This window comes from Alligator mississippiensis, chromosome 1 (genome assembly GCF_030867095.1).
Source record: "Alligator mississippiensis isolate rAllMis1 chromosome 1, rAllMis1, whole genome shotgun sequence".
Classification (NCBI taxonomy): Eukaryota; Metazoa; Chordata; order Crocodylia; family Alligatoridae; genus Alligator; species Alligator mississippiensis.
The window spans coordinates 206669792-206695012 of NC_081824.1; the positions used below are offsets into that span (position 1 = coordinate 206669792).

The following is a 25221-nucleotide window of genomic DNA, read 5'->3' on the forward strand; positions in this document are numbered from 1 at the left end:
ATATATTTTTGTTATAGAGAAAAGGGCTAAAATCAAATTCTGAGGTCAGAAACCTGGGACCCAAAGATAGTTTGCTCCTACATACCATGAGTTAAATTTTGTTTTCAGTGGTAAGTGTCATTTATAGAGAAAGCATATTATAATACTAGTGGCACACTTAGTGAGACTGAAGGAGGAAGCAACTTCTTTGCAGTTTCTGTAATATTGATTTCTATTGTCTTTGCTTTTCCTTGTAGCCCAAACCAACAAAGGGAAGGATGCGCATCCATTGTTTGGAAAATGTTGATAAGGCCCTTCAGTTTCTGAAAGAACAAAGAGTGCATCTAGAAAATATGGGATCCCATGATATTGTGGATGGGAATCACAGGCTGACTCTTGGCCTTATTTGGACCATTATTCTGAGATTCCAGGTAAAAACATTATCTTTTTGTTCTATGTGTTTGTTCTGTGCGGGTCTTATTCTCCTTGTGACCAGAGTCCTGCTGAGAAATGCTGACTGCCCCCAGGTCCCACTGACTTCAGTAGAAATCAAGAGGGTTGAGCCTCCAGCAGGACACGCTAGCTTTGCATGATTACATCCTTGCTGTAGTGCTAATCAGCAGCCTAAAGAGAATAAGTGAGTAGGAATTGTGAGACTACATTCTCTGTTTCTTGAATCAAGCAGTTGCTTTTTGATATGTAGGTAGATCCATAGCCCAAAGAACAGAATAAACCCTCTCACTTTCTTTTCCCTTGAGTTTTTTAATTTACAAAATATAAGTACTTTCAGTCATGGCATGTGGTTTGTAAAGATATCAAGAGCTCAGTCTTGACCAACAGTGCCAGTATGTGAAAAGCTTATCTTGCTTGTTAAATAACCTTGAAAAGAAAAATGAGGTTTTTAAAAATCTCACTATTTTAGCTTCTTGTAGCCTAACCTAAAACTTTGTACACACTGTGAAGGAGAGTTTCCAGTGCTTTAACATAGAAAATCATACCTATATCAAAACCCATCTTCATGGAGGGGAATGTAATTTTCAAAAGTAGATGTCTTTCAAACTGCTCCAGATGGCCTGTATTAACATCTAGGAAGTAACATCTAAACTGGTATATTTCTTACTGTTTCCCCCCTCTACATAGTTTATATATTCCATATATGTATAGAAATGTGTGTGTATAATAAACTGCATGAAAAACTTGACAGTTGTGGTGCTGCTAATTTATTTATTTCAAAGAGTTGCCTTAAACTGACTTCCTACAGTACAAATTAATAGCATATAACAAGACACGTTTATAGGTTTACAGCTGTTTGCACGACCCTATGTGCTTATAGATCAGTTACTCATGCCATAGCTTGATCAAAAATAAAATTAATTGTTTTCATTGTATTTTTTTCTTCAAATAAGTATTGTATTCAAACCCCAAAATCTACTTATGGTAGATACTTTATGTACAACCTATTGTAAATGTAGGTGTGTAAATGATACCACTCAAAGGTACGCAGAAGAAACAATTAGCGTGCAGATCTGTTTGCTAAAAACTCTAAAGTAAAGCTGTTGGGCATTTTGAGGTTTTAAGTGTTGGTAAGGTTGGGCCTTAGGCTGTAGGTGTGGAATCTGGGAACTGTGTGTAGAGCATAAGAGTCATAATAAAGTAGCATGATTGATTAATGCCTGAATACTCTGACAGTACCTGGGGCCTTGGTTAGAAAAGGACTGGAAATCCTTACTGCAGAAACTTCTTAAGTGCAAATCATTCTTTGAATTTTATTCCTGTTTTTTCTTTTTCTTAACATGAAAGATCCTGGTTTAACTTCCACTGAGGTTAGTGCAAGTCTTGATGTTGACTTCAGTGGGAGTTGAATGATACAATACAAAACAAAATGTACTGCAATATAAACAGGAAATCTGAAGGGTTGTGTTTTTTCTTTTTATTTAAAATATTTTTTCTGCACTTCGTCTTGATGAAGCTAAAGACTGACAAGTTGTGCTGCCACCACTTATTTAAGTATGACTAAAAATACAGATTTCAAGAAACTTTGCTATGTGACTGCTCAGGACAAGAATCGGGTTCTACTGAGCTGCATCAAGGAACCTACACCTAAAACCTCCCCCTTAAAAGATTCTGAGTGCCTGGTATGAGTGCCATGCGTCCTTATCTCCAACTGAAATAGCCAGCACATTGTAGAAGACACAAAATGCCTTACAAGAGTGGGCCAGAACACTATATAAATCATGGTTTAAAAATGGAATAGTGTGTTTCTAGTGAAACTTAAAATATTTGTCCGTAGACTTTAAAAAGGAAATGTTACAGTAATTTAAAGACAAAGAAAACTGTTCATGATGATCTTCCTTTAAAGTAAATGAACTCAAACTCAGGAAATGTTTTGTACTCTCCTGTTCTTCTGTTTTGCTGTTCTTCTTTTTCTCTTGCTGCTTCTGCTGTGATCTTAATTGCTTATATTTCTTTGAAAACTTAAGTACAGAATTGGCTCGGTAATGACGTACTGTTCTGATTCAACCTGATTTGTGACTCTTAGATCCAGGATATCAGTGTTGAAACTGAAGATAACAAAGAGAAGAAGTCTGCTAAAGATGCTTTGCTATTATGGTGCCAGATGAAGACAGCTGGGTGAGTGTGGATTAAAAAATTACCTACATAGGGGTTTTCACTGAAATAATTTTGGATACATACGAACATTCATCTTTTCTTCCGTTGCCTGACAAAAGTAAGCTGTCAAATTAACTGATTTCGTACTAAATCTATTATTTACAGGGCAGTACGTTCCAGTTTATTTAGGTCTGTATCATGACTTCCATATGGTGGACATATGAATCTGAGAATCCAAGAAGGGTACTAGGTCACCAGACTCTTGCTATTCATATTGGGAGATAGTGACCATATTCAGGGAACTATGCAACCTCATTTCACCTTTTTTGCATGTGTGATTACCCTTATCATATTCAGTAACTAGCATCTTAACTGTTTGAGAATCTTGTGGAATTTGGATGAAATATAACATTGTTCAGATCTCTCAGACAGAATCATGGTCTTATTTGTGATTCATTCAATTGCTTTTTCAAGACTGCAAGAAAGATTCTGCTGTATATAATCTTTGGTTCCTGGTGTTGTCAATTTTGTTTCGGAAAGTACACAGGAGTAGGGCTGTTTCCATTGAGTAAGATCAAAGCTCTCTTGGAAATAGCCATAACTTGAAAATGGATACAATCTTTTTGAGTTTATATATGTTAGTTGATAGAATATTTTGTATTCTTTCCTTTAAATTTTTTTTTTCTGAAGTTCTATCTTGAAAGAACAGAAGAACTCAAAGGACTCTAGCAGTCTTAACAAATACTGTATTCCTTCAGATACAAAGCAGCCAGGAATTTAAGGCACATTTTCTGCTTGTAAAAAGAAAAAATGCAGGTTTTTTAAATTCTGTTTTTAAGATGCAAGTCTTGTTTTTTAGAATAAATGTGGGGTTTTTTCCATTAAAATATTTGTCAGGTATTTGTAGAAATATAGTAATTTAGTCTCCTTAATTATTTTTAAAAAAAGGCATGGGTTGGACACAATTTACTTTTTGGTTAGAATAAAATGAAAGACCTGTGTTAATTTCCAAAGTTGTTACATTCAGGGCATGTCTCCATGTGCAAATGATTCAGGGTGGGTGGGTTTACTCTAGAATAATTTACTGTAGAGTAAACCCACCCCAGGCAGTGGGGTCTTCACGTGTGGGGAAGCAGGAGCGGATTTGCTGCTCATGACACCAGTCTGCTCCTGGCCCTGCACTGGCCTCCTGCAGCAGCCAAGGGGAACTCTAGGCTGTCCTTGGGTGCTAGGCCAGGGGCTGGTAGGGAGCATGGGACCAGGAGACAGCTATTTTCTGGCAGGGGTGAGGACATTGTTCCCTGCCCCTGGGAGCTACCTGCTGCTGGGGTGGGCTTTGGCACCGGAGCCCAGGCAGGGACAATGTCCCCCTGCCCCAGAAGCAGGGAGTTCCCAGCCCCTGCCCCCGATTGCAGTCATGGAGCTGGGAGAGTCTTACCTTGCAGACCCGGCTTGGTGACCTTCTAGCCTCCACTCTGTGATTGTGGAGTAGGGGCTTGGGAGCTCCCTGATGCTGGGGCAGGGAAACTTTTTTCCTACCCGAGCGCCAGTGGCCGGGGAGCCCGCCCTGGCAGCTGATGACTCCTGCAGGCAGGAAGCAGTCTCCCTCCCCCTGCTGTCCAGCTGACTGGGAGGCCATCTACACATGCTGTACTGTGCAGTAATTACTCCCAAGTAAATTTGCCACTTGTATTTGCATGTGTAGGCAGTGATGCTTACTGTGCTGTAATTGGCTCTAATCTCAAGTAAAGCATCTTGTGAGGACATGACCTCAGAGGAATACATTTTTTGCCTTCTCAGATTCCTCCTGCCCTGCAGAACTAAAATGTCTTCTCCCAAGGGATTCAGCATTATGCAAAGGAATTCCTTTTTCATAAATGATCGATTTCTAAAGTGTGAAGGATTGTGGCACATATGGGTAAAATCTTGTACTGTTAGACCAGACTCCAATGGCAGTTGGATTTTGCCTACAGAATACCTTTTGAGAGTTGCAGAGAAAAGACTATCTATGAGAGGAACTGACTGTTTTGCTGAAATGGACTTCCTGCTGTCCAATTATGTCTGAAGTGGCCACACATCCTTTAGAAAAAGTTTGGAATGAATTAAGAAATTAGCGTTTGGATGTTTTTTCCACATTCAGAAGAGGTGTGCTCATAAGTAGAAGTGCCTCCAAAATGCTTCTGCAAATGGTAGCTCTTGTATAGCTTTGGATATCCATCATTTATAGAAATTCAGTATGTTTCCTTCATGAAACTTGAATGAATTCAAAGTGAATTGAGTACTTCTAAGAACTTCTAGTAAAACTTTGACTTTTGTCTCAGAGGGTTCCCTTGAAATTGGGTTTGCAAAGAACCTTAATTTTTTTTGGATATTTTGAAAAAATACCTGAACCAGAACTGAAGTGAATTTGGTTCTGCTTGATCTATTAGCTATCAAGTTAACCATCAGACACATGACCCGAGGCACTTGTTTGGAAGTCACTGTGGGGAGAGTCATTCTTTTGAAGCTGCAAGGAAAAGCTTCTAGTCCACCACTTCCCTAATGTCATCTATTAAAGGCCTCAAGCCCTTTCTCCCCTTGCATTTCAAAAAAGGCCCCCCACCCTCCTTCTCCACCTGGCAGTCACCAGTATAGTCTCCAGCTCTGTTTCTTGACCAATTGTTATTCCTCTCCAAAATTTAATCTTCTGTGTGCTTGAAGATAACACTTGGTCAGTTGCTTAGGTGAGAAAATGGATTTGAATTTGCAGAGTTGGATCCCCACAGGATAAAGATTGGGAATTAGAGGTTAGAAAAATGATAATTAGCTTCTTTTAAAAATATAATTTATAAACTTGGGCATAAAATATATATCAACTCTCTTAGTGTTACATGGGAAAACGAAGATGTTCTTGCTCTTCTCCTTTTGATGTGCTTTAAAGGATCATGGTTGTGAAACTTCAGGAGCTGGTTGATAACATTCCTCATATCTGCTTATAGGAACTGTCACTTCTGTCCCACGCTTTCAGTGACAGTGTGCAAAGCCAGAATGGGGATGCTATAGTGATTTACGTTATTTTTGTTTTTTGTTCTGTCAGTTATCCCAATGTCAACATTCACAACTTCACTACTAGCTGGCGGGACGGGATGGCTTTCAACGCACTAATTCATAAACACAGGTACGTCCTTGTAAAATACCCTATAATATATTTGGAAATCTGGATATGTTGCTGTGTGCACAGTTTTGCAAGAGTTAGCTCTTTGATGTTTAAGTATATGGGAGTTGAAGGTGAACTGGAAAGAACATTTTGGAGTCCCACGTGCAAACATGATAAGCAAGGGTGCAGCCTCCAACTTGGGAGTCTTTAGGCCTCTACATCCTGGAGTCGATAAGGGGAGAGAGGCAGGGCTTGGATTTGTTGATATTTCCTGCCTAAATACACATGCCCATACATAACATCTACTCTGTCACTGCGAGCTACAGGTTACTGAGCTCTTTGGCTCTGTCGTCTGACTTAGCATGACATCTCTTATGTTCTTCTGTTCTTAACCCTGTTGAAGTCAGGAGAACCACTTGTACAAGGAAGTGAGAGTGCGTAACCCTAGCCCTAAATTGTTTGACTTCAGCCACGTTCATCCCTGGTCAATTTTCTCTGGTTTGCCAGAAGCCAGATTTAGCCCTGCTGGCACATGCTGTGCAACTCCATACTTCCTCTGTGGCCTCACTGAAATGAGTAGGATGATGGGAGGCGTCAACTAGAGGACTGTGTGAAGGATGGGAAAACCTGATCCAAATTCATCCCTGTTGAAGTTGCTTCCATGGGTCTTCACTGCTATTTGGAGTGTTCCAGCTTTTATTTCACTTGTTCATCAAGTGGCTCATTTGTCTGTTAGAGAAACTGAGGGTGTTTCTCTCTTGTTTAGGCCTGATCTCATTGATTTTGACAAGCTGAAGAAATCAAATGCACACTACAATCTGCAGAATGCTTTTAACCTGGCAGAGCAACACCTTGGTCTTACTAAGCTTTTGGACCCAGAGGGTAAGAATTCCTTCAGTTACGACATGGACTGGGTTTCTGTGGAAGAATGTTATTTCCTCTGTTACACCCGTCCATGCTCCAGGGTTCTGTTTTTTTTATGCGGCAGCCTTTTAAGTCGAAGGGGACCTGGATGCAGATTTTTCTTCTAGTCATAGAGTACCTTGCCCGAGCAGGAGGCAGCAGAGTGATCACCAGTGACAAATACAAGAGGTTCCTTTTCGCAGGGAGCTGAGCAGGAAGTTAAACTTCAGTCCCTGCCATGTGGCAGTACTTTGCTGTTGCTGGACTGGCCACGTATGTGGAGAAGTGAAGAGCCATATCCCATCTGTGCTGGGAAACGCATTCTTTAAGTTAAAATGAAATTGGCATGTTTTTTCATAAAGCTTTCTCTTAACTTTCTTCCCAGCCCCCAAACAAGTAGTATTGTTCTGATGTGTATGGATGTTAAAGCGTGAGCAACACTCACAGGACAGGAGGCTTTGTTGGTAGGGGGCAAGTAAAAGTCACATCATTGGGCAGGTATCACCCTCACAAATTGTGTGTGTGATTGTGGATGATTGTTGTTGGCTTCTTGATGCTGGAGGCTGGTATTTCCTCCCTCAAATACAGATGTAGTACATTTCTTCTAAGTGCTTGACAAACATCATATCTTGCAACTATCTTGTGGAGACAGGCAAATATCACTGATCCTGTATCCCAGAGGCATGCAGAGACTAAAAGGCTTGTTCAGCTATGAACAGCTGCTAGTCCGGGCCAGAATCTGGAACAATACCCAGATGTCCTGGCTCCCCATCCGGTGTTTTAAACACAGTTTTCTGTCTCTAAGATTAATGCAAAATAGAGGAGGAGGTTTATAACTTCTAGCATCAAAGAGCTGGAGACTGGGCCAAAGCCACTGAATGTATTTTTGATTAGTACGCAAACCTAGACTTCAAAGCCCCAGAAGCTGAAAAGTGAGGGAAGCCATGACTCTCAGTCTGAGTCCTACTTTGTGGATTGTCAGCACTGTATGCATTGTTTTAAATTGCATACCACGCACTATGCTAAAGTAACTCTTATTTGGTTTTCAGATATCAGTGTTGACCATCCTGACGAAAAGTCAATTATCACCTATGTGGTGACATATTACCACTACTTTTCTAAGATGAAAGCTTTAGCCGTTGAAGGAAAACGTATTGGAAAGGTTTGCCAGCTAACATTTTATATGTGATGCAGCTAATTAAATATTTATTTTTATGTACAATGTCAGTCCTTTTAGCAGCCCTATTGCATATTAGCTTTGAGTTTGCTTTTAATCTTGGATTTGAAGACCTTATATTCTGATATAATATGGAAAGTGGTTAATCTTTACTGATGTTTTCATCTGTTTCTTAATACTAGCTGATGTTTAACTTTGCTTCCTAACTTTATCTTGTTCATTCTTTTCTCTACCATTAGCTGCCCCTCTGTCTCTCTCTTTTTGGAGCTGTAAGGAGCCTTCAGTTTAATAACATACCCACACTGTTCATGGTAGCCAGCAACATACTTACAGACAAAATAAGAATCCCTTTGTAAACACTGACCCTGTCCCCTTAGTTGGCTTGGGATTGTGGAAATTTGCTTCAAAGCAGTGCAAAGAGTCCTCACTCCTCAGTATCCCCAGCCCCCTTCTGTATTCAGGAGCGAGTGGTTTGATCCATAAATTAAGTCCCTTTGCGCAGTCTCTTTATAGAGATGTAGGCTTCTGAAAAGGTCTGGCCTTGTCACTCAATTGTTTTGTGTTGCTTGTTGCAGGTGCTTGACAATGCCATCGAAACAGAGAAAATGATTGAAAAATACGAATCACTGGCTTCTGACCTTCTTGAGTGGATTGAACAAACCATCATCATCCTGAATAATCGCAAATTTGCTAACTCACTGGTTGGTGTGCAACAGCAGCTGCAGGCATTCAACACCTATCGCACAGTGGAGAAACCACCCAAGTAAATTTAATCTTGCCTTAGAAAAATAGGGTCTTTTTTTTTTTTTTTTTTTTTAAATAGAAAGGCGGGGGGGGGGGGGGGGGGGGGGGCACCAGGAGAGGGTAACTTTTTTTCGCCTTATTCCTGGTTGTTAATACCCTTGGATGGCTTGCTCTTTACCACTCAACCCACACAGTAAACAGGAAATAATGTGCTATGGATAGGATCTCAGATCCTGAGAGATACCATTTCAGTGCAAGTTTTAATACCTCAAAGTGAAGTGGTACAGATAGCAATAGTGTGTTGCTGTTAGATAATACTATCACCAATAATGCATGCCAGCATTATGTAATACTCACACACAGCTAATAATGGAATATCATAGGTTATCCCAGATGAAGAGTAAATGTATCTGGTTTTACAAAATATAACATAAATCTACAGAGCTGCATTTCTATATCTGTAATGTGCTATGCAAAGCTAAGATCCCAACATACTTTTATAATTAGCAGTTAAGGCTTTTTCTGTTAATGTTTGCCATCTAAAAGCATTACAAGCAGCCAGATTCCATTTTAATTGCTATTGATTTCATTATGCCTATAAAGATCGTGTAGTTTTCAGGAACTGCTCTGAAAATCTGATTCGGAGCCTGTTGATGTCAGTGGAAAAAGTTTCATCGACTTTGGGCTTTGGATCTGGCCTTAGATTCTTGAGTCAATGGATTTAATGCCATACAATGCACCTACATAAAAAGTTGCCTGTTATTTCTATCCTCCCTTCCCATCCCCCAATGGGTTTCATAAAATCAGAAAATCATGGTAGAAGGGGACCTCAGGAGGTCATCTAGTACAAACCCCTGCTAAAGCAGGACCATCCCCAACAAGATCAGTCCAGCCAAGCTTAACTGCACCCATATACATTAGTGGATTTTGTGCAGACTTTGCAACATTTAAACCAGTTGATTCTGATGAACGTGTAGACTACTAGTCTGTCACGTGAAATGGAGATGTCTGGGTTACCATACTATGCATCACATAAGTTGTTTAAGAAAATACTCTCTAGTTCCCTAGGAGCAGTGAAATACTCGTTTTTAACTTTCTTATGTTTGGGGGAATTTCTGTTTAGATTTACAGAAAAAGGAAACCTAGAAGTGCTGCTTTTTACCATTCAAAGCAAAATGAGAGCAAACAATCAGAAAGTGTACATGCCAAGGGAAGGCAAACTCATCTCGGACATTAACAAGGTATACCCTGGCTTTTCAACTCCTCATGTACATCTTGGGCATTTGTTTTCTTTTAATCTTACTCCCAACAAGTGAGGGTGTCAGTGGTCCTTCACACCAAAGCCACTTCTCCAGGACTGAATCAGGGCACCTGCTTGACTGGGAGGGGTGGAATGATCTTTCCTGTGCATATCACTGATGCACAACTAAGGTGGTTGCAAAGCTGCATCAGCAACCTTTGCATTGGCTAACTTTATGGAAGCAGGCAGTAGTTCTTTGTAGTTACAAATCCACTAGTCTTCCCCTACTGTCCTCCCTGGTATTGACCACAGCCTCTCTTTTTGTCCGAGCTCTGCCTCCCCACAAAGACTCCTGCAGCCAAGAGTGCAAGGGTATTATGTAGAGCAGAGCTGTGGTGTACAGGTCCTCAAATCCTGTCCCGTTTTTCTGCACAATAGAACTGCAGGGGCTCCTCCATCTCTCTGCCCTCCACAACCACAAAACAGTGGAGCATTTACCGCTTAAGCTTCTCAGTCATAATATCCATGATAAGGATGGTGAGGGGAAAAAAGACCTGTGGAGAATTGGAGAGCGGTCTCATTCATTTCAAATCAAAATGTATATGACCAGTTGTCCTATTGGTACAGCTGGCTGAACAGCAGCAGGTCTGACAAAATTTCTAAGGGATAGCAAACTACTTTAAACTGTGAGCCACCTTATTTTTGGTTTGATCATGCTTAGACTTCCCAGAGCAGCTGTCGCTGGTGTCAGTGGCTTCACTCTCCATCCTAGGGAGCAATAAACTTCACAGCTCCCCTATTTGTCTTGAGCTCCTGTGCCTGTGGTTTTAGGCAATGGCACTTCTGTTAGGATACAGAGGAATGTAGAATAGTGTGTGGTTAATTGCTGGCATTTTTGTTGTTTATGAGAGAGAGCTGTAGGAGCTGTAAACTTGATTTTGACCATGCTGTTAAAACTTTTTATGGCAATAGATTAATGTATGTGAATAGCTTTTTACTTTTAAAGGGAGGCTCTCACATACAACAAAATGAACATCTCAGTTCTTTACTCAATTTTTGAACAGTGATCTTTAAAAAAAAAAAAAAAAAAAATCTTGGAGGAAGACCAAGTGAATCCATATTTTCCCTTATTAAGAATAAAGAATTGATCTCTTTTTGGCAGTAGAACTCATAAAACACAGTCAGACCCACTCATGCATATTCTAAGCAAGTATTTTGCTTAAGCAGATTTAAAGCGAGTAGATGGAACCAAGACCCCCAGCATACCTTTGTGAGTCAGGTCAGTTTTATACCCATTTCACAGAAAGGAAATGAAACTCAGTGTGGCCTGTTTTGGGCAGATCTTGGCACAAGACTTAGGCATTCTGAGTGTGAGTGTTCTGGGTGTGATTTACCCTTTTTGGTTCCTTCTTTGGTCACAGTGAATTTACAGTAGGGATTAACTCTGATCTGTAATGTTTATTTCATGCAAAGTAGACATGCAATTTCTCATAATCCTGCAGAGATGTGAATCTAAAGAACACGATGCCTTTTTTTTTTTTTTCAAACTTCTTCAGGCCTGGGAAAGACTGGAAAAAGCTGAACATGAAAGAGAACTGGCACTGCGAAATGAGCTCATAAGACAAGAGAAACTGGAACAACTTGCACGTAGATTTGATCGCAAGGCAGCTATGAGAGAAACCTGGCTGAGTGAAAATCAACGTTTAGTTTCTCAGGTGGTGTTTTCAGAACTATAAGTATGACTAAAATTATTACTGTGAGTAATTATGGGCTACAGTTTCTTTGCACAGAGCATGTCTGCTCCCCCTGGCTAGGAGCCCTGCTGTTTATCCTGTCTGTCCTAAATTCCCTCTCAACTAGTTCAGCAAGCCCATGCTTAGTAGAGAACAGTATAGAAACATCTACTCATAGGCAGTATTTTCATGAAGTTGTAAGGCCACGTTAATCTCTAGTGAAATCACTGGAATTGTATCAGGGCTGAATTTGATTCATTGACAGTAGAGATGAAAAAAAGACCAAGTGCATTTCCATGCTCCTTGCCCCCAGGCCAGTACAAAATTTTTCCCACAATACTATTTTTATCTGTGGAAGAATTTTCAGAGTACTTTGAAACTCCACATTTGTTAGCAAATTTGTGTTGTGAAACCTTCCCCTTCCCCCACCCAATGCAGACAGTTTTGTTTGAGTGAGAGCATGTTGATGCACAAGCCTTATTAAAATGGAATCTGTGTCTTTACAGGATAACTTTGGTTTTGACCTTCCAGCAGTGGAGGCTGCAACTAAAAAGCACGAGGCCATTGAAACAGACATTGCAGCATATGAAGAACGAGTTCAAGCAGTGGTTGCTGTTGCAAGGGAGCTTGAGACTGAAAATTACCATGATATCAAACGTATCACTGCAAGAAAGGACAATGTTATCCGTTTGTGGGAGTACCTGCTGGAGCTGCTCAGGGCACGTAGACAAAGACTGGAGATGAACCTTGGTCTGCAAAAGATATTCCAGGAAATGCTTTACATTATGGATTGGATGGATGAAATGAAGGTAAATGTCATCCAGATTAGATATGGCAGGAAACTGCTTTGGATTAGAAAGTGTGCGTGTGTAGATCCTTTATCTTGTAAATTAGGTTTGTTTTAAGTAGTTTGCTCCGAAGGATCTAATATAACCACGTTCACAACTGCTGATCTGATTCTTGCTGCACGGTGCCATGATGGTTAAAATATAAAATAAAAGCAGCTACAATAACCCCAAGTCTCTCACCTACTAACAACACCACTTTTGATGTTGCTGGTCTGTTTGATGCGGGGAGGGTTTATATTCAACACAGCATCAGTGTTAGACCCCTCAGAAGGCTGCACATTTGGATTGATGGCGGGGGAAAGGGCCTTCCATGAAGGGTTGGAATAACACACTCAGCACTTCCCTTAGTCTCCTCCAGGGGGAACAGAGAGGAGGCAGGGTGGTGGTCCCATGCATGCATCAGCAAACAGAGCTGGGATAAGCAGAGAAAGTAAGCTTCACCCCACAAAGCACTGCAGTATCTAGGCACAGCACATGGGAACCTGGGGAGGTAGAACACTTATTCATGTTCTCTTTGAAGTAACATAGCTTGGCACCATCTCAAACCTAAAGCTGTGTGTAGGTGACATGGATGAGCTTTTTACACCCAACAGTGTTAAAAATATTGGCCCGGATGTATCTTCAGCTCAGACTCATTCACATTTGTATTTAAACTAGTGTGACAACTGAGAGCATAATTCATACATGAAGTACTTGTTTTAATGATGAATAATTCTGATTACACCTGGTGCTTTTAACCTTTCTCTTCATTTGAGCAGGTGCTGCTGCTGTCTCAGGACTATGGCAAGCATTTGTTAGGGGTAGAAGACCTGTTACAGAAACATGCCCTAGTGGAGGCAGACATTGCCGTTCAGGCTGAGAGAGTGAGAGGGGTCAATGCATCTGCTCAGAAATTTGCCACAGATGGGGAAGGTAACTCAAGCCAGCACATCATCTTTGATTTTAATTATGCATCAGATTTGAAGAGACACTAACTTTAGTCAGATCATTATCAAGCTTCATTAGCCATATAATGAATGCGAGGCTAAATTCACCACCGGTGTAACTGGGCTGAATTCAGTTGCTTCCAATTAGACCCCTTAAGCAAGCAATGTATTTGGCTAACTGCCCTCATGGGGGTATTCATCATGGCATCATTTTGCCTCATATTAATTCTGGTCACCAACAGCTGCTGTAATTTTAAAATAAACATTCTGCATTCATTACAGTTCCCCCTTTTCACTGTTTCTGATGGATACAGTTCAGATGCTTGCTTCTGATCTTACAAAAACCAAGAATAATTCTGCTAAGTCAGTGAAGTTACACAAGCAAGGCATAACTTTTTTGCAGAATGTACATATGGTTCCAAATTCTTGTTTTTAACTTCAGTCATGTGAATCTAGAATAACTTATTTTAATTCACTGGAAATACCCAAAATATTTATCAAGGCAAAGGTATAGTGTAGAAATTTTTCCTCGCATCTTTAAATGCGTGGATTTTTCTACAGTTATTAACTTGTGATGTGATGGAGCTTAAACAGCTCGTATATAACACTTTGGAAGCCTAGCAATTAACAAACTTAAATTTACAGTGTAGCTCTAGTGACCACGTATTAAGAGCCTGGGGTGGGTATTGTAACTTTAGATCTTAAAAATAAGCCAAAGTAATATATTTCTCTGTCTGAACAGGTTACAAACCGTGTGACCCACAAGTTATCAGAGACCGAGTAGCTCATATGGAGTTTAGTTACCAAGAACTATGCCAGTTAGCAGCTGAACGCCGGGCTCGCTTGGAAGAATCCAGACGTTTGTGGAAATTTTTCTGGGAAATGGCTGAAGAGGAGGGCTGGATCAGAGAAAAGGAACAAATCTTGTCATCTGATGACTATGGGAAGGATCTAACTAGTATCATCCGCCTCTTAAGTAAGCATAAAGCATTTGAAGATGAAATGAGTGGTCGTAGTGGCCACTTCCAACAGACTGTAAAAGAAGGTGAAGATATGATTGCTGAGGAACACTTTGGGTCAGAGAAAATCAAGGAACGAATCAAGGACATTCGGGAGCAGTGGGCTAACCTTGAGCAGCTCTCTGCCATTAGGAAAAAGCGCCTGGAAGAAGCCTCTTTGCTTCACCAGTTCCAAGCTGATGCCGATGATATCGATGCCTGGATGTTGGACATCCTTAGGATTGTCTCCAGCAATGATGTTGGTCATGATGAATATTCCACTCAGTCTTTGGTCAGGAAACACAAAGATGTTGCCGAAGAGATCGCAAACTATAGATCTGTCATTGACTCTCTTCATGAGCAGGCGAAGGCTCTGCCACAAGAACATGCTGAATCTGCAGATGTGCAGGGCAGGTTGTCTGGAATAGAGGAAAGATACAAAGAGGTGGCTGAACTGACCCGGCTCCGTAAGCAAGCATTACAAGATACCCTTGCTCTGTATAAGATGTTCAGTGAAGCAGATGCATGTGAACTTTGGATTGATGAAAAGGAGCAGTGGCTTAACAGTATGCAGATTCCAGAGAAGCTAGAAGACCTGGAAGTGATCCAGCACAGGTAAGAACAGACTTAGGAAGAAGTACTTTTGTGTACCTTTAAAATTTAAGTTGCCCGTGACAGAGATCCTCCAATGCCTTTATGATCTTTTTCCCAGATTTGAAAGCTTAGAACCAGAAATGAACAATCAGGCATCCCGTGTTGCAGTGGTAAATCAGATTGCTAGACAGCTGATGCACAGTGGTCATCCAAGTGAGAAGGAGATCAAGGCACAGCAAGATAAACTGAACACAAGGTAAGCTAGTGACTGGCAACATATGAAAACCTGATATTAGTTGAGATGGCTGTGAAATTAGGAGAGATCATAGGAGAATAAGGCTGAAAGGAAACTTGTGAGTTTGCTTTGTCCAACCCTCTTGCACAAGGCAAGATCAAGCCCTGACTAAACCATTCCATCCTTGTGTTTTTCTAGTACATACGTTACATATGTATTTCTGATATGTTAAAGCCTGATTTTCATCTAGTGTTAACTGGAGTAGTTTCAAGTCAAGGAGATGACCTGAAAAGTTAGAATAAGCTTCTTCCTCTCCTTACTATGATCAAAAGCCATAGTTTTCCCATTGGCTTCAGTAGACTTTGAATCCAGCCTTAGTCTAGTAGTTACAAATCTTTAACAGCTGGGGAGTTACCATACCAAATGCTTTGTGAAAATAAGATGGTACAGTATATCATACACACCTGCTAATTGGATTCTTAGTGTTCACACAGGTATACTTTGAAACCATGCGGCAAATGCAGACCTATAGGAGACCTACAGGAAATACCTGATCCTGGGGAACACAGAAATGTTTGTAGCCAGTCTGTTGATATGTACTGTTTTCTAACATGCCCTGTAGCGACAGAAATATGCAAGCAACTACTTGTGTAATAAAAAGCACCAGGACAAAACAGTTTTTTAAGGGCTCAGCAGGCCTATTTCAGCAATTTTCTCGTGAAAAAGTAGTGACATTGGGCACTTTTTCACACGTGCTTGGGAGGGGGAGGAGGGGAGCTTTAGTTAGAGTGGCTCCAAGAGCTGCTCTAATTAAAGCACCTCAGTGTCTTGTGTGTCAGTGTCACCATGCTTCAAAATAGCAGTGGGGGCACTTGAATTAAAGCTTGATGAGATGCGGGAGGTTGCTGGAGCACAGTAATTACCATGCTCCAAATCACTATAATTACAGTGCGTTGCAGCAGGCTCTGTACTCGTATATAGGCACCCATTAAGCTTGCCATAATTGCATAAGAGCCTCAGTTTCTCTGCTTTCCTTTCCCCTCTCATTTTAGGTGGAGCCAGTTCCGAGAACTGGTAGACAGAAAGAAGGATGCTCTTATCTCTGCTCTAAGTATCCAGAACTACCATCTGGAATGTAATGAAACCAAATCCTGGATTAGGGAAAAAACCAAAGTAATTGAATCCACACAAGATCTGGGCAACGATCTGGCTGGAGTAATGGCCCTTCAGAGGAAGTTGACGGGTATGGAACGTGATTTGGTAGCTATTGAGGCTAAGCTAAGCGACCTGCAAAAAGAGGCAGAAAAGCTGGAATCTGAGCATCCTGACCAGGCCCAGGCCATCCTGTCGAGGCTTGCGGAGATCAGTGATGTGTGGGAAGAGATGAAAACCACCCTAAAGAACCGTGAAGAGTCCCTTGGAGAGGCAAGCAAACTGCAGCAGTTCTTACGTGACTTGGATGACTTCCAGTCCTGGCTGTCCAGAACCCAGACTGCGATTGCCTCAGAAGATATGCCAAACACATTGGCCGAGGCTGAAAAGCTCCTCACTCAGCATGAGAATATTAAGAATGAGATTAACAATTATGAAGAAGACTACCAGAAAATGAGGGACATGGGTGAGATGGTAACACAAGGGCAGACTGACGCACAGTATATGTTCTTACGCCAACGTCTGCAGGCTTTGGACACAGGATGGAATGAGCTTCACAAAATGTGGGAGAATAGGCAAAGTCTCCTCTCACAATCCCATGCCTACCAACTCTTTCTCAGAGATACCAAGCAAGCAGAAGCATTTCTCAATAACCAGGTAAGTGCACAATGGCTGCATTCTTTTACCCAAACTCAACACAGTTTATTGTAGCTGCCTGTTGAAAGAGATTATTGCAGGTCAGTTGAAAATAAGTATGTTTTTCACAAAAATAGTCTTTAATCAAATTGGTCTCCAGTAATTTTGGGGGGGGGGACGACGACTGTCTAATTCGTGTCTGTGGAAATGCTGTCAGAACAGATACTATTACACCTGCAAAACTTTTCTTTGTCCTTCATTTATTTTTGTAACAAAAAAGGAATATGTTTTGGCACATACTGAAATGCCCACCACCTTGGAAGGAGCAGAAGCTGCTATTAAAAAGCAGGAGGATTTTATGACCACGATGGATGCCAATGAGGAAAAGATCAACGCAGTTGTAGAAACTGGCAGGAGACTAGTTAGCGATGGGAACATTAACTCTGACAAGATCCAAGAGAAGGTGGACTCTATCGATGACAGGTGAGCTTTGCTCAGTCTTCTAGGAACTGTTTTGCACTAAATCTCCCATCCTGCTCCTTCTTTCCTGAGTTTGCCATTATCCTTTGCATGGTGAAGATTTCCTAGCACGAAGTGCTGGTGTCCAGTGGATTAGTATTTAGATATAGAAAATTCTAGCTTCTCATAGTAATGAAACAAGCAGAAGTATAGCGGAAACTGGGATTGCTTTTTCTCTTGCTTGATAACAGTGTATATAAATGACTCCACTGAAATCAGCAGAATTACACCAGTGTAGCATTGACATAGCTGACAGGAGACTGGGGTCCTTTTTGTTTCATGGTTTCTTATCAAAAGGTCAAAGCAAAGTGACGTGTTAATAGATACTGAACAATGTGTTTTCTTTGTCCCGTGAAAAAAATAAGTCAGAATTCTTCAAAAAGGAATTAGGCTGATTTAATCAAACATGTCCTCTGCCATCATCTGGACTCATTAAATACTGAGCTCCATAACTAGGCTTTGACTATGAATGTGTTGCTCTATAATTCTTTCAGAGTATTAGGCTGGTTCTGTAAATCTAAAGTTTCCTCTGGTATCATCTGGCTATGTCATTTAATTAGAATGATACATTGTCTTTTCTACTTGGCTTTAAACATGTTTTCCAAGGTATAACAAAATGATCCCTGGCCCTTCTGCAGTCAGATAAGAAAACATTGGCACAATATTTCTTACTCCCTCAGACAAGGATTTTTCTTTGTCTTTCTAAGTGGTACAGCACCTACTGATTTTTTTTAAGAACTTCCCCCTTTTTAAAGCCTGAATATTAGTTTTGATGTGGTAAAACCAGTCTTTGCCATAGTTTAAAAAATAATTAGTTCTTATGTAGTGCTTGCCATCCTTAGAGCTCAAAGTACAGTAATAACCATACTTAGCTTGCACACAAATTTTATGCAAAATATTATTTGCCCTGACTACATACATCTCTACTTCAAAGCTGAGAAGCTCCAAGCTAGCCAGTTGCTCTACTCTTCAGGGATGAAACAAACTGAAATGCTCTAGGACAATGGTTCTCAAACTTTTTTTTCTCGTGAACCACTTGAAAATTGCTGAGGGTTTCAGCGGACCACTTAATAAACTTTTTTTTGTTCTAGAAATCAAAGCACACAACTCATATTTTAATATCAGTAGTCTTACCTTTCTAATACAATGGATGTGCCTGTTTTTTTGAGCAAAGCTCTGGGAAGTTGGGTGTAATGTTTGCCAGGTTTAGCCTTAGGTCACCTTTTTGCAGATTGCCTGAATGTTCAGTTTGAGAACCTCTGTTCTGGGAAATAGCAGTTAGTTGTTTACCATTCTCCCGTGTCAAGTTCAGGCAAACCCCCTTATAATCTGTGTGTATTCTGCTTCAGTTATGTCCCACCAGGGCTCCATCATGTAGCTCAAAGTGAAACAGAATATTCCTATTGCTAGAGAATTTTGGGAGTCCTTGAACTCTTCCTTTATGACCTTCGCTCTCCGATGTCTTATGTTCCTGTGATCTCTCTGACCATAGTGGAGTGGATATAGCTCCCATTTGATCCTGCAGTGATGTTCCAGGAAGATAGGGTCACATGAAAGTCATCCAGGCTTATCATCCTCCCAGGTTCTGTGTGTGCTGACTTTTCAGGGCTCCCTGCCTTTCCAGCCCTGAGCCTGAACTCAAATACATGTTACGATGGCCACTAGAAAGGCCTGTGAGTACATCATGACACAGATATCACTGTGTACTTTCCTAGAAGGCTCTGTGTATAATTAAGTGAGGCATTAACATTACTTAACAATACCACTGCCAAGTTTGCCTCCTTAATCAACACCAGAATGCAGTGCTTACTGTGTCATACTCAATGTAGACTTCATTCTTAGTCTGCCTAAACCTAAACAGTTGCAAGGATAAAGCCTCTAGCAGTGTAGCCATCTGGCTTCCATATTTTCTGCTTATTTATTTCTAGCACCAAATATGTTAGACGAGATGTAGCGCATGGGCCAGTGGGATAGCACATTACATACCAACACGATGGAATCCTAGAAGGTCCTGGCAGTCAGTGGCCCCCTAATCTTTATTCCGTTAAGGTGAGACTTACTTTCACTCACAGAGTCTTCAATAAAACAAGAGGAGAATAAAAAGCAGTGTTTGGAAACACAGGGCAAGGGATTCTCCTCTTCAGGAAGAATTCAGTTTTCCAAGCTTCCTGTATTTGCCTGTGGTAGCATCTTCTGGGTTGATTCTCACTTAAATTTCCTGTTGTAAGAGATCACTTGGTCTTTTAAACTCATTTTAATATGCTTTTTACAGTGAAAGCCCTACATGTGTTAGCACTTGGACAAAGACTTATTCAGTTCTCTCTTCCCAGTTACCCCAAGCAAACAAACCAGGTAACCCCAAACCCTCTGACTTTCTCTATTCTTCACCTTATCCTTTTCCTTACCTTCCACTTGTGAAGGCAGGACTTAGTGTTCTGGTGAGCCAGCTTCTCCTTACCACCTCCACAACAACCAAAAGTTATATACAGGGGCACAATGATATGTCTACCTATTTTCAGCAGTCCTTGACATATCAATAGATAGCTGCAGCAGAGCTATTCCAGGCCTCCTATTTCCATATGTAAAGGAGGTCTCAAGCCTCAGATCTTTAATTCAGGTGGCTGTTTCCTGCAAAGGAACTCGTCTTTATTATTCCTATTGTTCCCTGTCACCGTAGATGGCCTCTTGGCTCCCTCTGATTCCATGAGACTTGGTGTAGGTGTTCATGCTTGGAATGTGTAAGTAAGCCCTAGAAAGCTCTATTTTTATTGCACTTTTGTCCACACACTTCCTTAAATTGCAGAGTTTATTTATATGAAACACTGCAAAAAACATCTAGTATTCTGCTGTTCAGGAAATCTGTGTATAGCTATTAAATCCCAGAGGTGATAGCCCTCAAGAACAAAGGCTAAGATTGTGGGGTGTAATAGGAATGGTATTAATGAAGGCCTCTGGTTTACAAAGTATTATCTCCCAAACAGACTCCAACTGGGTGCACTGATGGAGAACCTGAACAAACAAGTACAAATCTATGCCACTGCTGAGTGGCTGGTTGGACTTCTTTGTAACTGTTACTGCTCTTGTTCTTCTTCTTATTAATTGTGTTTATTACCCTAGTTAAAAATGGGAGTGTGTTGTCCATTGGCACAGTAGATGGTCTTTACTCCAAAGAATTTAGAGTCTGTATGTAGAAGACAGGCACAGGGTGGGGGAAAGGGGGTGTATGACAACCAGAGTGAACAGTGAGATGACACATGCCACAAATTATTGTGAAATGCAAAACTCTAAAACTCTTGGTTCAGAGATGATACCTTTTATTAGACCAACTAAGAACTTGCAAAAAATTGTGGGCTTATTTATGAATGGATAGTCTCAATGGATGGGAAGCAGTTAGGAGGAGGGGAAGAGAGGTGGAGTAAACCATGAGTCAGCAGAGAGCCGAGTAGTTGTAATACAACCGTAGAGCAGTGTTTGTCAACCAGGGTTTTGTGACATCCTGTGGTACCTTGAGATCTTTTCAAGAGTGCTCCAGGGTGTTGCAGTTTGTTAGCATTTTAAGGTCTATAAACATGATTCACAAGATAAACCAGAGTTTTCAAATAGGAATCCAGAGTGTTAAAAACATTCTGACCTATTGTGATCTGAGTTCTTTGCAACAGAAGAATGACTTTATTTTCTGTAATCAACAAACAAATAAAAACTAAGAGTTGGCATTTCTGAGGGGTGTCTTGAGTCAGTCAGAGGGTTGTCTTGAATCTGAAAAAGTTGAGAACCACTGCTATAGGGAGTTCTGTGAATGTTGGAATGCTCCTGTGTTGGCTACTCCTACTTCTGGGAGTCTTATTGCAGCTTTTTCTCTAAGGTCAGTGGGCAGAGGCACTATCAGAGGCCTCTGCCCACTGTCCTACAGTGCCAACAATGGGGGGTGAGGAAAGTATGCACTTCCATGCATAGTTCTGGGTGTGCTGGGTGATGGGAGGGCTGAGGCTGGGTCCCATTTCTCTCACACATGCACACAGTCCCTGTTTTGGCTTCTTGTGCAAGAGCTCCTACCAGCTGACATAAAATAGTTTTTTCATTTCAGCTATTCTCTACCAAGGGAAGTTCCAAATTTCCAAGTCCAAACACCAGCTGGCCTGACCTAGGACACAATAGCTCTATTTTTTCCAGACTTTATGCTTATGCAAGTTTCTGTGAGAGAAGGAGCCTGAGTTATTTCTGCTATGATTGTTTCAGCAATGCTCATCCTATTCTAAGTATTTCTCATGGAGGCACAGTTCTTCCCTTGAAAGAACCTAAATGAGCAACAACAAACTGAGACCGTTAGTCATACTGATTTGCATCTCAGCAGGCCGTTGCATTTCCTTCTCTTCAAGAGTTTTGCTTTACTGGTAGCTAAGACTTTCTGTTCCTGCTGATGCTTTGTAAAGCCCACAGGTTAGCAGTTAGCCCACAGTAATTTTTCTAGGTGTTTGAACCATGAGAGTTCACAGGTGCCCTAACACATCCAAGCATTTGGAGAAAATAGCCAACCCTCCTGGGTTAATTTTATTCAGGCACATGGTAGGGATTTACCCCATTCCTATTTTCATCCTCTGCAGTTCCACTGCAAAGAGGAAACTAAACTGTGTAGGCTAGGACTATCTCTTCATTACGTGAGTCTTTGTTTGTTTCACTGGGGTCCTATTTTTGATAGTGTTTTAAGCGCTAGAGCAATGCAAAATAAATGCAATTTAAGTTTTTGAACAAGTCTGTTAGACATTTATGTGAGTATTTCAAAGAATTAATGAAGAGCAGATGCTTTGAAATGTGCAAATGTTGGAATTCCTTCACAAAATTTCAGTGAGTAAAAATATCAGCATTTATCAATCTGAGTGGCTGAAATGTTTCATAAAGTGAGAAATGTATCTGTCCCGGTACGTCACCCTTGTCCCCATCGTGTCTAGCACCATACATACATAAGGGCCATAAAGAGAGCTGAGGCTTTCTCCCCTTGCCCTCACAAAATCAGAAAGTTGTCATAGATCTTCTTGTGTTCCAACATCTTTAATACTATTGGAGAACTGGGCATCACGATTAGAAGGCTATCTGCACTTGTGTTGCCTTTCTGATACCTCTGGATGCACCTATGAATGTCAGGCTGTATGCATTTATCAGTCTCTTGGTGGCATTCTGCAGCTCTTTCAATCCTAGATAAGGCTACATTACCTCGGGTATCAACCACTGGCACCATCGAATGTTGGCTGCATTCAGGCTCCCTCTGGGAGCTTGTGATCAGTCAGCCTTCTTAAAAGCAGAATACGGATTAGTTTACTGGTAGGAACAAAACATTTGGGGTCAGAAGGAATTTAAAACAATTCCCACACATTTATCTTACCTAAAGCCCTACTGTCTCGTGATATAACTTAGGCAAGCCTTACTCTCCAGACAGCCCACAGCAAAGTCCTGCCTCAGCTTGCTTCCTCCAAGCAGTTACTACCTTCCCCACTGCCTTCTCTTTCTCTCCGTGCTCTTTAAACTTCTCTGTCATTCTTTAGTACCTCTGTGTTTCTTTGCTATCTGGTCAAAATAAAGCCTGTAGGCTCAGCAGGAGTTGGAGCCAGACTCCTTGGATCCAGTGAGTTTGGCATTGTCACTTAACTTACTAGTGTGCTTGCTAAGGGATGTTGTCTAGAAACATTTTTCTCCTTCCTGCCTGTTTTTCTGGACGCGTTTTGGATCAGTTAACTGGATATATTCAGACAGTAAACATTCTAGTCATGAAACCAGCATTTCAGCATTCATAAGTTATTACGAAGTCATTCCAAATCACGCCAGAGTGAAGAGAAGGGACTTCCCATTTAGTACTGAAGTCAGGATTGCCATCCTTCTTTGTGGAAGAAAGAACAGTATTTGTGGAAGAAGGTTCCAAAGCCAGGTATCAAGAAGGATTTGACTCCAGCACCCATTTTAAATACCTCAAAATGAGCCTGTCCTTCAGTCACAGGTTCCTTGAGTCCAGCACTCTCCTCAGTCGCATCTTGGCAGCAGCTATGTTCTTCACTGAAGTTATTATGTTGGTATAATTAAGAGGAGCAATTATGCCTTTTTTTTTCTTCCTCTGCAAACTGTAAGCCAGAGAATGAAGAGTTAACAAAATCTTACCAGATTGTGCCTTTATCAAGGCTCTGAACTGTGAGGTGCTGAGGACATCTTGAAAGGCACAGAGCACCCTTAAACCCATAGGAATTGAAGGCACTTGGCCGCTCTTGGAAGCACCTTTACTTAAAGCATAAAGAGCACAGGCTTTTTATGTCATTAGAGAAATGAAGCACTTATGTAATGATAAGTGGAATTTTCTATATGATTCACCTAGGTGTTGTAAACCTTGCCCCATCTCTTACCCTTCAGACAGCCTCTATTTATAGAATTAGAGTTTTTTGGAAATCCTGTCATTTCAAGAATGTATTTCATGTTTGGTGCCTTTGTGGAGAGGGATAAATACTCCAGTGTGCCACAGACCTCTCTCTTCATGTCCTCTCCCTAAATCTTGTGGACTTAGTGTATTTGTGTTTCTTCCCACGAGAACTGGGAAAGCTTACCCAGTCATTGTGAATATGTGGCTTGCAATCTGCAGAAAGCTTTTCAGTTTTTCTTTGGAGCAGTCAAACTTCATTACGTTTCCTCTGGGGATTTCTGCTCAATTGTAGTACTGGCAGCATGCACTGGGACCACCCTCTATAAAATTGTTTCCTAATTTCTTCCTTTTTAATGTTCTAAAAAAGTATGCCAATCCTTTTACTCAAGGATCATGTACTATAAAATATGAACAAATTCTACACTGTGGGTCCATCTACATGTGCAATTAATGTTCAGCAGCTCCCAGGTGCAGTGGATACATGTATGCTTGGGACCGAAGAAGTGAGAACCGAGGCAGAGCATCCCTGGGCTGGCAGCAGGCTTGGGGGGGGTGAGCTCTGGTCTCCAGGCCATGGTGTCAGGTGGTGGAGGGGCTGGCTAGGGCACAAGGGTGCTATAGTGCAGAGCTAGGCAGCATGTAAGCCCTGCACTGTAGCACCCTCAGTCACCATCTACACATGGGTTAGGGCAGCGTAAATTACTCCGCCATAGGATAGTACTTGTCCCAGGCAGTATTATCCTATGGCAGAGTTAATTAAGCTACTGCGCCCTAATCAGGGATGTGAGAGGGTAAATGATTAATTGTTTAACCAGTAAGTGTAGTGATGACCAGTTAGCTTACTAATCCTTTAGCGGGGGCTGGTGCAGTGTGGCAGGGGGAAGGGAAGCTACCAGGGAAGCCCCAGCAGGAATCAGAAGGCAGCAGGAGGGAGGAACAAGAAGGAAGGGGAGTGTAAGGGGGACTAGCATCCATACCCTAAGAGGAGAACATCAGGAGCAGCCTAATGACTCATCAGTTAAACAGTTAGCTGCTCAGTTCATAGCTGCTCCCTCTTTCCTAGCACAGGGCTTCACGTGGGCTGTGTTGTCTGGCTGGACTTGCCTCCTTCCTCCCCTGCCCCCAGTCAAAGGTCTCCCAGAACTGGGAGCAACTCCCAGCAGCAGCTGTTAGAGCTGCTGTGTTATTGGTTAACCATTTAACTGATATAATTAGAGGAGGTTAAATAATTAAATTTTTAAATGATATTTACATTCCTAGCCCTAATACCCGGGGGCACATGTGTAGACGGCGATGCTTTGCTGTAGTGTTAATTAGTCAACTCTGCAGTAAAGCACACGTGTAGATGCACCCACTGGCAAATTATGACCTTTACTCCAACTTCTGCCAGTCAT

The 25221-nt window shown here is 41.3% G+C and overlaps 1 protein-coding gene across 2 annotated transcripts in view; it reads left to right on the forward strand.

Moving 5' to 3' along the window:
* The window catches only part of SPTBN1 (spectrin beta, non-erythrocytic 1), a 200417-nt gene that overhangs the window by 124629 nt on the left and 50567 nt on the right, over positions 1-25221 (forward strand). For both annotated transcript variants that reach the window (XM_006274441.4, XM_006274440.4), the window contains 14 exons: positions 237-410; positions 2519-2610; positions 5666-5746; positions 6492-6607; positions 7678-7790; positions 8381-8568; positions 9673-9790; positions 11346-11504; positions 12029-12331; positions 13129-13282; positions 14039-14909; positions 15007-15144; positions 16176-16932; positions 17192-17394. In XM_006274441.4, the coding sequence (XP_006274503.1) occupies positions 237-410; positions 2519-2610; positions 5666-5746; positions 6492-6607; positions 7678-7790; positions 8381-8568; positions 9673-9790; positions 11346-11504; positions 12029-12331; positions 13129-13282; positions 14039-14909; positions 15007-15144; positions 16176-16932; positions 17192-17394 (3467 nt within the window). The remainder of the gene's footprint in view (positions 1-236; positions 411-2518; positions 2611-5665; positions 5747-6491; positions 6608-7677; positions 7791-8380; positions 8569-9672; positions 9791-11345; positions 11505-12028; positions 12332-13128; positions 13283-14038; positions 14910-15006; positions 15145-16175; positions 16933-17191; positions 17395-25221) is intronic.